The sequence below is a fragment of the Periophthalmus magnuspinnatus genome, chromosome 20 (genome assembly GCF_009829125.3).
Source record: "Periophthalmus magnuspinnatus isolate fPerMag1 chromosome 20, fPerMag1.2.pri, whole genome shotgun sequence".
Classification (NCBI taxonomy): Eukaryota; Metazoa; Chordata; class Actinopteri; order Gobiiformes; family Gobiidae; genus Periophthalmus; species Periophthalmus magnuspinnatus.
The window spans coordinates 6412468-6429011 of NC_047145.1; the positions used below are offsets into that span (position 1 = coordinate 6412468).

The 16544-nt window shown below is 38.7% G+C and overlaps 1 protein-coding gene across 2 annotated transcripts; it reads left to right on the forward strand.

The window, feature by feature from the left end:
* Window positions 1-205: 205 nt before the first annotated feature.
* LOC117388261 (holocytochrome c-type synthase-like) lies at window positions 206-7587 on the forward strand. Of its 2 annotated transcripts, XM_033985768.2 has the most exons (8): window positions 206-320; window positions 1233-1340; window positions 1669-1716; window positions 2551-2660; window positions 3190-3338; window positions 4439-4558; window positions 5361-5447; window positions 6016-7587. In XM_033985768.2, the coding sequence occupies exons 2-8, from the start codon at window positions 1235-1237 to the stop codon at window positions 6212-6214; spliced, it is 819 nt and encodes a 272-aa protein (XP_033841659.1). In that variant the 5' UTR covers window positions 206-320; window positions 1233-1234; the 3' UTR covers window positions 6215-7587. The 2 variants fall into 2 exon arrangements, with proteins under 2 accessions (XP_033841659.1, XP_033841660.1); XM_033985769.2 differs by lacking the exon at window positions 1669-1716 and having other exon boundaries at window positions 223-320; window positions 1235-1340; window positions 6016-6734.
* The last annotated feature ends 8957 nt before the right edge of the window (window positions 7588-16544 follow it).

A 16544-nucleotide genomic window follows, 5' to 3' on the forward strand; every position in this document is an offset into this window, starting at 1 on the left:
TGCTGTAAGCTGACGTTTGTGTGTTTGTATCTCAATTTGAAAAAAAAAAAAAAAAAAAAAGACGTATTTCTTTACCACCCCAGAACAGTAGGTGGCGGTAATGTTCCTTTAAGCTTGCTGCAAACTGAGGTTAAATAAAGAAGTGGTTGATCTTGCGAAACGTCCGTTTGGTAAGAGCTCACCACGCGCACCACACATGCGCGCCGCACATGCGCAGTGGAGCCATTCCTGACCGGAGCGCTCTGGGCACACACCGGAGAGCACTCTGACATTGGGCAGTGAGCACGCTTCTCTAACAGCGCAATAAACGCGGCTTTCAGGTAAGCTCTTAAATGTCTTTGTCTAACTACAAACTTTGGTCATGAACAGTTTAGCGCGGAGTGAGAATGTAGCGGCGGAATGACACTACTGAGGCACATACAGGAGGCCAGGCTAATCCGGCCAGACACATGCACCGCCCGGGTCAAACAAGGAGATCAGAAGAACAGGAGTAGAGTAACGTCTAGTACTACTAACAGCTGGTCAGAAGGCTCGTGCTGTTTACGTCCGTTTACGTTAATCACGTGTGTACTGGGCGTGTGCTGGGGTTATGTCATAAAACTACCCCCTGTCAAGATCTACCTTTCCTTCTCAAATACCTTATTTCTTCACACTTTGTCTTGGCAGTATGAATAAAAGGAAAATGCAAATGGCTTCTCCAAACTCTTAACTGGTTTAATGTCAACGTTTCCAGGTTTTTTTACGTCTTTATTTGATGTAAAAACACACACAGCTCATTTTCAAGTAGTTGTAAGTACAATCTCAGTATTAAAATAATTATTATAAGCAGTTAGGCTTAAGCACAATATCTATTCTTAAAAAAACACACACAAAAAAAAAAGAAGTCAAGGTCAGAGTTGTGTGGTGGTGTGATTGGCAACACAAGATCAACTAATGTGACTTGGTGGACTGGTTTTTCTGAAGAGCATTGCGATTAGATTTACAATTTATGTTTTAATAATAGGATTCTATTCAAAGTTCACATTTTAAATGTGTCCAGAAAAGTTGACAAAAAGACTGACATATGAACTGACAAACTAATACACGAATCACATTTCAGACTGTTTGTACAGATCTAAACTACAGGGTGATCTGCTTTATGGAGAATGAGACAGCCTTTGAGAGTGCTGAATCAGTCCATTCAAATTGCGATCCATTGTGCATCCATGAATTGAAGGTGTGTTTCTCTGTAGAGATGGGTGCATCCCTGACCAGTCCGGCATCGTCCACTGTCCGAGCCGAGGCCATAGCTGTTCCTCCCCAAGGTTGTCCCATGCACCAGGACTCTCAGCCTGTAAAAGGTGAAGTTGTACACTCACTGTTATCACCCTAAGAGTAGCAATTTTCACATTGTAGGAACCTTTTGTTCAGTTTTTGGTACTTTTTGTTATCAGTCCTTATTTTGAGGCTTTTAAACTTTTGTTCTTCCGTAAGTACCTTGTTAATTTGCTTCAGTATTGAGAAAGTGGAAGGGCACAACCCTTTTTTGGAATAGTGATTTTGGGCAGTATGAGGTGGGTGGAACAGCTTCTAATTTGTTCCAGTTCACCTTGTACAGCTTTGGTAGCCTAGTGGACCCATGCATGATGCAACACTGTATATTGATACCAAAATATGTCTCTATCACAGCCTCTCCACCGTCAGAGTGTCCCATGCATCAGGCCCAAGCCATCAAAGGTGAGTGTTCTAATCAGACATGTGCGTTTTGTCCTCTCTTTTCATCTGATAGATTATAATTTTTGGTCTGATAATAAAGAGATGTTGCCTTGACATGCCTTGGCTGTTAAACTGCCAGTCTTCCTCAGAGAATTCAGAATTTCTTTGATTAGGCAATGTATTTCTGAGCCGTGGCTCTGCTTCAAGGTTAAGGAACTTGTCCTTGTCTGTTCAATATACAATGGAGTGTTTTTTAGGGTATTGACATATGCAATCCTCTAAAAACAAATGAAGTTGATTGCGGATGCTACCAGAAAATTGAAAGCTAAAACTGTGTGGTACAGAACGCTAGAGACGGGTTCAGACTTTCTACACAGGATAACTGCTCCACCAGTAAGGGCATTTGATAATTATCTTAAATGCTTTAAAAAGAAGATAAGGACAATTAAAATGACAACATGTAGTTTTCAAAGTAGCAATAGTAAAATATCAACTCTATCTACAACATTTTGGCCCTAACTTCCATAAGTCTTCACAGCAGCTGTCTATTAAAGGACTTTCATGCACATAGAGATCCTGGGTGAGGTGCGTGCATCACTCTGGATACCACAGGCATGCACATTCATGCATGCATTACCATGATACATTATCCTATTTTAAAGTCCATAGCAAAATTTTCTCCCCCAGTTTACCAGCTGAGGCACTCTTGCATATCATGTGCAACACGTTCACAAATGGCACATGACATGTTTCAGTTTATACTCTGTTAAGCACCTGGATTGGCAGCTGAGGCCCTTTTTAGTATTTGGATTTTATTCATAATTGGTTGTGTGCCTATCTGTTTTCTTGTTGCAGCTTCTCCTCCCTCAGAATGTCCCATGCACCAGTCTGTGTCAGGCCCCGCCCACCAGGAACGTGCCTATGACTTTGTGAAAGGAGCCAGTGACATTGACCCGGCCAACATGGTAACTATGTACAAGTCCGCATGCAAATGAGTAACTCGTAACTAAAAACACAATATCTCCTCTGTGTCTTTGTTTTGGGCCAAGGGAAAAGTGGAACAGGGTTGAGACTCCAGCAAAAGTATCACACGATATGTTTATATACATAGAGGGAAAACCATTTCTTCCCTACTCACAAAAAAAAAGTATATATAAAAGTGGCCAACTATGAGCCAGCCTATGTGGTCAGTGGTGCAAGTAAAAGTGCTTGGAATTGTGTAAAGAAAGCTCTTTGTATCCCACCACTGAGTATATGATGATAGGGGTTGAAGAAATTCTGACACAACCTTTACAAACAAATAATGTTAAAGTAAAAATACAATTATTTTTTGCCACCACCATTTGACCTGCGAGCAATATTTATAATTAATATGATAGTAAAAGATGATCTCGGTTGTGATACTTATGACATACATTTCAGTATTGTCCCATGCCTACACTACTGCATCATTGGAGTGTTTCATATAATCAAGTATGTATTCTTCCCTCACAGATGCCCCCTCCCAATCAGGTACCTGCCCCAGACCAACCTTTTTCCTTATCTGTGGCCCGGGAGGAGTCCAATATACCCCGTCATGGCACCGAAAACAAGTGGGTCTACCCCTCAGAGCAGATGTTCTGGAATGCCATGCTTCGCAAAGGGTACGTCCTGTCCTCACCATCTGCCACCTTAGTGCTGAGAAACACACAATCCAAGCACTACAGCAAGAAGTATAAGCTGCATGAAAGGAGTATACCTACATTTACATATTGGCTTTGCCATGTAAGGAAATGTTTTGAATAGTGTATAGATTATAGATTCAAAACCATCAAAATCACAAGCTTCTCATCAGGGGCAGTAAATAAGGGCTTTTAAATTACATTACCTGGCCCAAAAAAAAGTCGCCACCAAAAACAAAAATGTCACACACTCTAATATTTCGTTGGACCGCCTTAAACTTTGATTTTGACACGCATTTGTTGTGTCATTGTTTCAATAAGCTTCTGCAATGTCACAAGATTTATTTCCATCCAGTGTTGCATAGATTTTTCACCAAGATGTTGCATTGATGATGGTCGAGTCTGACCGTTGCTCAAAGCCTTCTCCAGCACATCCCAAAGATTCTCAATGGGGTGAAGGTCTGGACTCTGTGGTGGACAATCCATGTGTGAAAATGATGTCTCATGCTCCTGAACCACTCTTTCACAATTTGAGCTCGATGAATCCTGGCATTGTTATCTTGGAATATGCCTGTGCCATCAGGGAATAAAAAATCCATTGATAGAAAAACCTGGTCATTCAGTATATTCAGGTGTCAGCTGACCTCATTCTTTGCTGAACCTAGACCTGACCAACTGGAGGAGGCTTGTACCTATTTGCTTAGTTAAATCCAGGTGGCAACTTTTTTTTTTTTTGGCTGAGGAGTTCCTTTATGCATCTCATCCTTTTTTTGTTTTTCTTTTTATTGATTGGAAGCCTTAATAAGTTAAATAAATAAATAAACAAACAAAATGAACTAAACTGCAAAACAAATGTTTCTGTATATTATGCAATAATCTGCAAACACAGTGCAACATAGTGTTTTTTTTATTGTTCAGAACTCAACAACCTGGTAAACAAGATTCCTGAAATAAGATTCCAACCACAGATAATCTTTTTTGGTTAAAAGCTAAAAAATGTCAACTTAGTATGATGCCCCCATCAGAACTTTACTGAGTTCTAGTATGTAATTGAAAAAGTTGTGTGTTCCTGTGTGCTGCAGGTGGCGCTGGAAAGAAGATGACTTGGCTCAAGATGACATGACTAACATAATCAAAATTCACAACCGCAACAATGAACAGGCTTGGGAGGAGATCCTCAAGTGGGAGGCCCTGCACGCCCAGTCAGTACAATATATTCTGCACTGTTGTGTATTCTGGAGGAGGGTTGCAACTATTATTTTTGATGTTTGATAAACATTTTTTTTTACCCTAAAACTACATTTATACCTCTTACCGGTTTATAAATCTGTATCTGTAGTGATGAGTTGACTCATTATCCACTTTAAGCCAGTCAACTCAATTCAATTTTGAGTGATCAGGTCAGATCTGTGATGTTAGTTACCACAGTTAGTGCCTCACTGTCCAACATTTGGACAATAATGCCCTTTGTGAATGCTTAAGCTTTTATTTTTAAACCACCTCAGCGTTTAGATATTTATTGCAGAAACGTAACATTTGCAACCCAGAAGGCAGGACTTTATAGCTCTACAGGACTGTGATAAAACAACAAAAAGATGGGACAGGAGTTATGGATGAGCGTGAACAGAAATGATCATTTATAAATACATTTGAATTAATGAATTACAGTAAATATAACGTTTTAATACAAAAATTCTTGTAATGAAACTACACATGGCACCTTTATTTGAACCACTTTAGGAGTCAGATGAAACTAAATGTTTTGAATGGAATATGACTTAAACCATACTGTATGTTCTTCATCCAAAAGTCTCATGATAGAATAAGTGGGACAGTACATATTAACATACATGCTTCATATGTAAATATAACATTAAATTACTGTATTAGTTTATATAAATTCAGGAGTTGATTCACATCTTATCAATTACTTCAGTTAGTTGTTGCAATAGTCTTTGTAGCCAGTCTTGTATAATGTTTTAAAGTTGTGCGTCTTTATCACAGAGAATGCCCGTGTGGCCCTACACTGAAGAGGTTTGGAGGGAAGGCCAAAGAGTACTCTCCCAGGGCTCGCTTGCGTCACTGGATGGGGTAAGTGCTTTTTATTCCTGTTTGCAGTCAGACCTTTGTATTAGCTGTTTCTGGCTGTACTGTTCTGCAGACTAGGATTGTGTCTTCTTGCAGCAGATGGTGTCGGAAGAGTTAACTATTTGGTGGTGCGGGTTAGCCCTGTCACGATGATTACTAACCATTAAAACATGGTTACCAGGATCATTGCTTTATTGTAATTGTGTCAGTGCCATAAAGAAGTTTCAGTATTATCGTTTATTATATTTCTCTGTAGCAATATGTCGTGCTTCAAATTTGTTATTGTGACAGACCTAGTCGGGGGCCATTTAAATTTATTAGTCTGTAATAAAGTACTAATGTAATGGTGCTACTTATTTAATGCCAGCTGCACACTAGAGGATATTTAGTCCAGGGTGATGGTAGTGGACATCTGCAGACGCCATTCTTCTTCCCCCCACCAAGTACCTTGATTGCCTCTTATTGCCCAACCCGAGGTTAAGGGCTAAGGTGCAGGATTAAAGCATGAATTGTATCTACCTGATGTTAAGACTAGGATCTTGAATGTTACTGACACTCTCTCCTCTTGTAGGTACGAGCTGCCATTTGACCGGCATGACTGGATTGTAGACCGCTGTGGCAAAGAGGTGCGCTATGTCATTGACTACTACGATGGAGAGATTAACAAAGAAAACTACCAGTTCTCCATCCTGGATGTACGACCAGCTTTTGATTCATTGGGAGCAGTGTGGGACCGCATGAGGGTGGCGTGGTGGCGCTGGACCTCCTAATCACTTACGCTTGTGGACAGAAACTTTGTTCAGAAGCTTCCTCCTCTTGTTTTTTTTTTTTTTTTTTCTGGAACAGCTCCATGAAATGAATTGGACACTGCCTCAGGATGTTGTTCCCTGCTTTCAATGGACTATGGAAGGTGATGCAGTGATAAAACTAAGTATCTTTTGTCTCTACCCCAGAAAAGACTCCTGCTGCTTTCTGTGATATTTGCAGATGCACCAAATGTGACAGATGAGACTGTAATGTATAGGAAAAGAAATTGCTCACTGAAGATATCTGAAGAGTGTAATATTTTTTGCTTATAGTTGTGCATGTGTTATATTTTGTAACTTCATTCACAAAAAATATGCTTCCATCAGAAACAATTAAATTGAATTGCAAATGGTAAGAAATACGGTTTGACTTAAAATTGGAAAGGTCAATGCTGATGCTCATAGGTTTTTTACTTTCACCCTTAACATACTGGACCTTGTTTTAAATTAAGTGTTCTTTTTCACTGTTGAGCATTTGAAGGTATAATCTAAAAGGTAGGATCTGAAAAGTACAAATAAAACTCTTTTGCTTCGCTATACTTTTGTCATGTGTGTGCCTTTTGATCTAAAGCTGTAAATGAGGGCTTAACTGTCACTGTAAGAGGTGAATGAGACAAGTTGGAGTTTGATTTTGATGTATTTATTTGATGAGGACAGTGTATATTAATAATCATCTCTAACAGTTAGTGTGAATATGCCAAATTATAGCATAGGTAAAAATTTTCATCTGTCCCTTGGCAGGTAAAACAGGGGACATTGACAAAACCTAACAAACATTCTTGGTTAACAGTATAGGGCAAGAGTTAAAGTCCTCACTTTGTTTTCTTTTATGCACAATTTAAACAGGAGGTATTATGCAAAATCTTTTCCACCATATTATAACATTTCCTTAACACAAACATGCCTGAAGAGGTTTTAGATGTCATCCATGCATGTGTGAATATTTTAGCGATCTCTCCTAGGCCCTATTTGAACCCTTCTTACAGTTAACTAAGACTCTGTGCAATGCTCACCCCTCAAGCCTACGTCTCTCTGCTCCCACATGACAACTCAATAAATATACAACAACATGATACAAAACTTTCCACAGCAACTTGAGAAACCTGATGCGATCTGCAGTAGTTTCATTAATCGGCTGCACGTTGATTGTGTCTATCCCCCCTGAGAGCACTATCACTACACACACTGTCAAAAACGAAAGTGAAATTTATAAATGAATTTATAAAACATGTTCTTTTAGATATATAGCATTTTCAAAACAATAAAAGGTAACATGGAGATCTAAGTATGTTATGTGTTGGCAGTTAATACCTCATAGGAGTAAAATAACCCCCTTTAAAGTGCAATTTGAAAATGGCGAGTGATGGACAAAGGAAGTTTATCTCAATAAAAAGTCCCTTTGACAGAGCAAAGTCTGGCCAAATATGCGGTAGTGTGGTACCTTGCAGTTCTTCCTTTAACCACGGCTCTGGTGTCTATCTCACTCAGTCAGTGATTTGAGCTCCTTCAGTGGAAGAAAATATCTGTTTTTTGTTGTTTTTAAGGAAATTTACACAATTATCAAAAATGTATAAAATTATGTTCTTCTAAAACAATGTAGTGGTGAAATGGGTTTGGTATTTTGACAAAAAGCTTGTGGCTTCAGGCCTCGGCAGCAAGTGACCAGGTGGTAAAACAATACTGAAAGTGAACTATTCATATAATGCAAAAATGACTTGGCAGCACAGTGTCATAAAAAATCTTACACGTTTAAAATGTTGCACATTAGTTGGATCACAGTTGGATCCTCTGTGTCAAGCAATATTATAGAAATATTTGAATTCCTTGAAAACATCAGAGTGCTGCAGCTCAACTGGCTTTTTGTTGAACATCACACAGACATATTCTTGTGTTAAGTTGCAAATATGGACCTTTAAACTAGTTTAGGGCATGGGTCATGGCTGTTGTTGAATTTTGGTTCTAGACCAACTTCTATTAATAAAGAGAACGGCTGTTTGTGCAAGTGGATTATTTTTATTTGTGATTGTCTTTTGTGAAATCCAGCTACTCTATGGTGGTGGACCAGCATCACTTCACATCACTATATTATACAACAAGCTACATTTAGATTCAAGAATGTGACGGTGTGATTTCAGATGAAGAATTAATAGACCCGTATATATTTTGTAACAGAGAAATGAATCAGTTCTAAATCTTGATGCATGTAGGGGCCTATTATACAACACACTCATTCTAAAACTAGTCCTCTGGCAGCTGAAGAACTCTCCAAAGCTATGAAAGATTTGACTGAATGGCTCCAGCAGCAACCCTGTCTTATCAAATCTGGTATTTTGTGTTTAGAGTTGGCACTGCTGTGGTTTTGCCCATGTTTTGGTGTGGGTTACGGCCTACAGAAGTCCTTGTGTCCAGAGAATAAACAATCAGAAGAAATATGACGTTTCCTTACACCAGAAGGCTACACTATGTTCTTTTCCAAAATCAATACAAACAACTGAACTTGTCACATTTCTACTAAACGAGACGATTGTTCATGTGTCTGAATTTAAATATCTTAGACTCACACCTAAAGTTTCAAAAACACATCAAGAACACGACAAAAAACATCCAACATACTGTAGCCCGCCTCACCTCAGACATATTAGCCCGTGTCTATCCTCGAAAGCACCAGGACATTTATGAATGCTCTTATTTTTTTCAACTTGTCTGCATCACTTTCAGTCTGGGGAAACTGCTATTAGACCTTGAGAGTCAGTGTCTAAACAAGGCTTAGATCTTTGATAAAAAGCCTCTAATGCACCATCACTGTAACATCTTGGCAAAATGTAATATTCCGAGTCGTGAAAATTAGACTCTTTTCCAATCTGTGTCTGGTTTTCAAGATTGTAAATGACTCTAAACGACTCCTGACTGTTTGGAGGACTTTGTGAGCTATCGTTGTTCTTCATGAAGTCTACTGAAATGGTCACAGTTGTGCTATGTCAGGGTCAAGTACTGCCAATATGTTATTTTAATAGTATTTTGATGGTAGTGTATATTCACATAAAGAAATATCCTCCAATTTTGCATTATGCTTAAGGCAGGATGGAAGAAATAGCCTCTGCCGCTTTGTAAAAATACGCTCATTAGTTATACATATTAGTTATCTGGAACCGTGTCCTGTCTCTCCGATTTCAGAGGGCATGATTGACAGGGGAATTAACCAATCAGAGAGATGCACGGTCCATTCCTGGGGGTTATTTCAGACCTTGACAGTTTGGGCTGCACTCTGCTACCTCCTCAGAAGTGTCAGGTGATGTTGCTGTGACGTGTCTTGTCAGCAGATGGCGCTGTCATTCTATTGCTTCAGCAACATCACCTGACACTTCTAAGGAAGGAGCAGAGTGCAGCCAAAACGATCATGGTCTGAAATAAATAGAGCTCTGTGTGTATTAAAATGTTTTATCTTGTGCAGAGACTATTATGGCAGATGACTTGATACCTCATATATGTCATTTCCACAGTTGTTGCACTGTTGCTGTCACACTTTGTCATCATGATACTTTTTTGGCTTCAAGCTGACACAATATTATTTAAAAGAATGGGAACACTGCACATGCTTATCTTGCGTTTTTACTCTACAGTATAATGCTTAGGCCTGTCACGATAGCACATGTTAAAGTGCGATATATTGCTGTAGTAAATATAGATGATAAATGATAATACTGAAACTCATTTATGCCACTGACACAATAACCCAAGAGCAGATTTATACCACAAAAAAACTATTGTGACAAACATAAGCTGCAATAAATAAATAGCAGAAAGAAACACTTTAGTTTGTATCTGTAATGAGTCAGTTTTGGATATGCTATATTCACTGAAATTGAAATTATGCATGATATATTTGTCATGCATGATTTAAATTTCAGTTTATTTTTCGTAATAAGAGATCAAGATCATCACTGTCAATAACAGAAAAGCAGATTAACATTAACATTCACAGAAAACAAGCCAATGGATAACTGTCCCAGAACATCACCGTCTTTAGACTCACATTCACGGCAAGGAAAAACAAGCTTTTTGAAACTTTTTTTTTTAATTCGACTGCGTTTGATTGAGTGATAATAAAGAATTTACCCATCCTGATCCACAGCCAATAAAACAGTGTCCCGGTCCATGGTGAGTGTGCCCCCTATACATCTGAACCTAACTCTGATCTCTCCCCAGCTGCTCATCGCCTGCCTCCTACTTTTTGTGGACACTGTGGAGAGATGAGAGGGCTGCCTGTCCCAGCACACCTCAGTTTTATTGATTGACTCTTAGCATGGTTCGAGCAGCAATGATTGGCCAAAGATAGATCTGAACTGGCCCGAGGCAGCAGGCTTTTCATTATAAACGGCACAGAGGGCAACAAGGCTGATAATCTGGACTGATTGAGCTCAAGTCTGAGTGCACTGGATGGAGGCTGAGAAACAGACCAAATAAAGTCATCAAGTCATCATCTTTAGGAGAAGGCTTCATCAGCAGCCAGACAGATCCAAACCTCCAACAGAAATCACTGAATGATTACCACAAACATCAAGAACTTAAACATCGCACTGGGAGGAAATGCTCATTTTATTTCCAACTAATCCTGAGTGACTTTATTTTATCAGATGTGTTAAACAAAAGCTGCGGCAGGAGGTGCATTCGATGGTGTTAGTGGGGATTAAACTGGAGTGATAGCTGCCAAACAGATCCTTGTATCCCAGGCTTGAGCTGTCACTCACTGTCTGATAGCTGATGCACTCCTGATAGAGTCGGAGTCGGAGTCTACATGGGGGGTGCACCAGTTGGAGACATATTTGAAATGTTCCTTAATGCCCTCTGCTAAAGGTAACTGACAGGCTATGCACTAGTGTTTCACAACCACGGGACACTTGGAATTATTTTAGATTTAGTTACATGGTGATTTATTTATTTATTTGTATTTATTTATTTTTTATTTATTCTTTATTTATTTTATTTTATTTTTTATTTATTTATTTATTTATGATTTAATTTTTTTTTCTGATTTATTATTATTGAATTTTTGTAAAAAGTCTGCAGTATTTCAGAGCTGACTAGCATAGCATCCCCAAGCAGGATCGCCGTGGATAGAGGAAAAACAAACTGATCAAATCACACAGTTCAATAGTACTTAACATCTGTACTTTGAACGGCACAAGCTGGTTGGTTGAAATCTCCCAATATTAACAAAAAAATATGGATCGCCTTCAAAATACACTTTCACAACCAAATTAAAAGTGCCAAATGATGTATCATGTATGCCCCCCTCGCCTGTGGAAGTGCAGCATATAGTATCAGACAAAGAAATGACTGAAAAACTGTAAGAGACCCAATTCCTGCATCTGTCACATCTAAACAAATACTCATTTTTTTGGTCTTTACAGATCTACATCCTGTGAGTGGCTGTTCTGAACGCCCAGCACAAAGAGACTGGTTCGATTCTCGGTTCTTTATTTGGTGGCCATAAACAAAATTTTGGTTGATGCCCCCTAATAGATACACGTAAAAAAAAAAAAAAAAAAATAGATATATCAATCATAATAAAAGCCAAGATGATTAGATAAATAAATGGATGGTCATGTTGTAGTAATTAAAAACCAAAACATTATATGCTTTGAGGGACAACTGTAGCTCTGTCGCACTGCCATTGTTTATGCTAATACACTTACTTAGCATGACATTATTAGCAAAGAAACAATAGCTTACTCACTTTTATCCTCCACTCTTTTTTTCTTGCTCCACAGTTTTCTTTGTCCGACCTTCAGCCCCACTCCTAAACGTTTCTTATAGGAGACAGTTCATCTGATGACTCTAATGCGATGTTGAAGCAAAAAGCTTTTTCTCTTTGAAGTGGCTTCAAATTAACCCCCCAGGACGATATAATGAAAACCACAGCTGTTTGAGTTATGTAGCTGCTGAAGTGTACGGCTTTAACCACCTTTACCTGTACTTTTACTCCAAGAATACAGGATACTTTTTTGCATTTAAAGCAGACCTATTTCAGAGCTTTTAACCATATTACAGTTGTTGCCACTTTGTGAAGTAGTATTTGGAGTGATTTGTGCATGTTTGAGCAAGCTTTAATCTTTTATTTTCAAGACCCCATATTAACCCCTTTTCACCACCACTGGCACACGCTCTGCTCTGTACTTTATTCATTTTCCAATTTGTTTTTTCTTAATCAATGATACATATGGGATTTGGCAGTGCTGCATTTTCATTTTGGCACAAATGAAAAAAAATAAAATAAATAATAATAATGATCTGCGTCTCACTAGTGTGATGTGCAGATATCCTTTGGAGCGGCCGACAACTCAATTGCTCTTTGTTGTGGTGAAGTTTACATCGACGTCCGTTCCCATTGGGCACTGGCAGTTTACTAAAGCAGAGATCAGGTCTTTTATTAAGTCATGTTATATGAACATTGCAATTTAAAATGTGCAAATTATAACATTATGATCCATGGGTGTTGTAGATTATAACTATAGAGCGACACAAGCACAATATGTCATATGTGCTTTATACCCAGGGCCGGCCCAGCCTATAATCAGACTAAGCAGCTGCTTAGGGCCCCGAGGCCACCAGAGGGCCCCCAAGAGCCCACACATTTATATTGAAAATAGTGATTGAAAAGTTTTTTTCTGAAAACTAAATGACACTCTGGTGTTTATACTAGTCTAAATGTCCCTCTTGAACGATTAGATGTGTTTTATTTCGAGTAACTAGATATATGCTGCCTACATTGTTTTAATTGGGCAGTGACGTGGACAGCTACATGTTTACACCGGTGTGAAGGACCCCTCCCCTCAGGTGTGCTCTGGGAGCACTGAGGCAGCAGAGGGACATGTGACTGGGTGTTTTACAAACTAAAAGACTAAAAGTTAGTGAAGTTCGGTTTATTTAAAGTACAATGTAACAATGTATGAAGAGCCCAGAGGAAGATTGTTTTGGCGAAAGAGGGACTTTTCAGAGAGGACTCAAAATATATCAGCACTTTACGTCAGTGGATCTGCAGATACAACAGGACACACCTCAGAGGGACAGAGGACAGAGAGGATACACCTCAGGGGGACAGAGGACAACAGGTGAGTCCGTTTATTACACTGGCTGTTTTTGGTCGTTGCTTGTCCTTTTGTGGTTATTTATTTAGATAAGGATCTGGCTTTAATATTTCCCACTTCCTCTTTGCCGACTGCTCCGCGCTAACTGCTAACGAGCTAACGCGCTAACTGCTAACGCGCTAACTGCTAAGGAGCTAACTTCTAACGAGCCACTGTTAGCATAACAGTGACTGTTGTGTTACTTTTACCAAGGCCACACTTTCACACATATGTTCATGCTGTACGTCTTTTAAAAGCTCTGAACTCGCTCTGTTCAGTCACTAAATGTGTTTCTTAATTACAATAAGTTGCAACGCATGTACAAGCAAATAATCAGCAGTGCCACTTAGCAACATTAGCATGCTACTATTGTAAACAGACCACTGTGCTGATATCCTCTGTGAACTATAAAAACCTGTTGGAGTCCTAAATATGTGTATATTTCATGTGACAGTCACATGTGATTACAGCTGTGCTTAATGTGCAAAACAGTGAATGTGCAGCTTTATGTCCAGAGCTCACTGCTCTGTGGAGAGATGAGCTGTGAGCATCAACCAAGAGGCGGCACAGATGGTATCAGCTCTTGGTATCGGTAGTCCATTGACGAGTACGAGCTCTGGCACCTGATACTGATATCAGTGTCTGTTCATTTCTACTCATTAATATGCGCATTTAGGCGAAATCTTGCATCCAAAGCCTGACAATAAACATAAAAATAATCTGATCCTCAAATCCTCTTATTTAATGTTCAGTCCTTCCAAATGATCTGATGATTATAAATCTGATGTTATGTCCAGATGGTTTCTCTTATACAACTCTTAACTTGGATCACTACTTTGTACTTCTTGAGTGATATGATTTTGAAATAAATGTACTTTAGCTTAAGTACATCGTTTGACTACTCTATCCAGTTCTACATTTTATGACATAAAGAATTGATCAATTTAAGCTCACTTTAGTCAACTAGAACACAAAATGCATCAGAAACCAAGAAAAAATGGCAGACCACCCTTCTATGTTCCATGTTTTATACTGTTAAACTTGTGGTTATTGCTGTTGTGAGCCTCTAGAATTTGCAGTCTTTTTTATCAGCGGTTGTGATGAAGTGGCGATGGCCCCCGAGGGCAAATTCAGCTTGGGGTGCCCTAAAAGCTAGGGCCAGCCCTGTTTATACCATTGTTATTTCTGGTAAGTAATAACCAGAAACTGTGATATATTTTTGCCTGATCATAATTGTGAGACACTGAAGGTGAATAGGAAAACATCATAAATTTAAAGATATTAATTTGAAACTTTAGTTTACTCACATAAATGTAAGAAAAAAAAAATGTATTACAAGTTTTTCATCAAATTATTTGTTTACTTTACTGTCTCCCCTTAAAGATATATATTGTGTAAGCACACTCAGGAAGTGTGCTGCTAGCATGCTATTTGTTGCTTTACCACCACAGTAAGCTCTTATCTAGAGAAAACAATGTTTTAGCATTTACAGTGATAACTTTGAAATCTAATACAGTTTTAAATCTTCATACATAACATAGTCTTTATATTGGAGGTTACTTGTTATTTTATTGCTATTTTTTTTAGTCTTTACAAGACATTTGATGCCGGCTGACGACAGTTATGTCATTCTGGTTGTATTTTAAAAGGCCTATACTACACAAAATTGACTTGTGAGCTTTAAGTCATGTTATAATGTTGTTATCTCATGTTTTGTTTCATTCAAAACATTTGCATAGTCCTTTATTTCTAGTCTGCCTACATCTCTAAACCTCAAAATGCTCTGTTCCACCTTGTGATGTCACAAGGTGGAACAGAGTGTTTCCAGTTTGAGCAAAGGACTCAGCCTAAATATGCAGAGTTTGTGTGAAAGAACCAAAACACAACTCCAGGTCTGTTTATCAATGAGAAAACAAGATTATAACATAGATCACAAAATAGCAGAATATAAGACCTTTAATGTCACATTTGCCTGTTATTATTTACTTACCTCACCCTTGTCATTTTATCTGCTTTACTGATTTTGATTATTTCTAATACTGATTCATAGTTGCAGATACCTTTAGTCACACAACAGAGGGCGCTCCTGCTCCACTAAAGTCCCTCAAAGCGGAGAGTGTGTGTAGATGAGGTGACTGTTATCGGCGCAGCCCTGCTTCTCTCACTCTGCCCAGAGAAAGAAAGAGAAGGAGAGAGAGATAGGCTGTGTCCTTCCTGCTCGCTGGTTTCCATGACGACAATAATCATAACCAGATTGTAGTTGGATTTGCTTGTGGTGTGAACACGTTTCGCCCTGTGCTCAATGGGTCCAAGCATGTTATCTCAATTAAGTGAATGTACGACTGGGCATTCACAATTCAATCATTGGCGCGCGGTGTGAGCAGGGAAATTAATTTGTAATAAGTCTAATGAAATTTTGACCAAGCTCCATGGTAATGCTGTTGTCATTAATGAACAGACAATTACTGGAGGGTGCTGATAGAACGGTTAATGGGGAATACAAAACAAGCACCTCTGGGCTGCGAACCCTATTTCTTCCTCAGTATAACAAGCACTTATTATATCTGCTACTGTTACAATTATTGTGCAGAATCTAGGACTTACGCTGGGTTTTAAAAAGCCGCTGTTTTACTTTGATGGGGTATTAACTGCTAATGCGTCACATATTTAGATCACCATGTTACCCTTTGTTATTTTGAATTTGCTAAATTCGGCAAAAACAACATATTAACATTTTTTGTAAGTTTTATTTTTGTTTTTGATGCTCTGAGTCAAGTTAGTTCACATAATAACATTGGTTGTGAGCTTTAAGTCATGTTAAAATGCTGCTACCTCAACATACCTGGAGTTAGTTTTGTTTCATTCACACATGTTTGAGTAACCCTTTCTTTTTAGTCTGTCTAAATCCCCAAAGCTCAAAATGCTCTGTTCCACCTTGTGATGTCATGAAGCTGTAGTTTTCAAGCTAACAGCTCCTTTTACCTTTTGTTCAGTTAAGATTGGCAATTCCAGAGCTGAAATCATCCAAAAGATTTTACTGAGGGTGACATCACAAGGTGGCACAGAGTGTTTTCTGTTTTTTGAGAGAAGAACTCTACCTAAATATGCATAATGTTTTTGTTGAGGAAACCCCATTATAACGGATCAGAAAATAGCATCATAGTGGC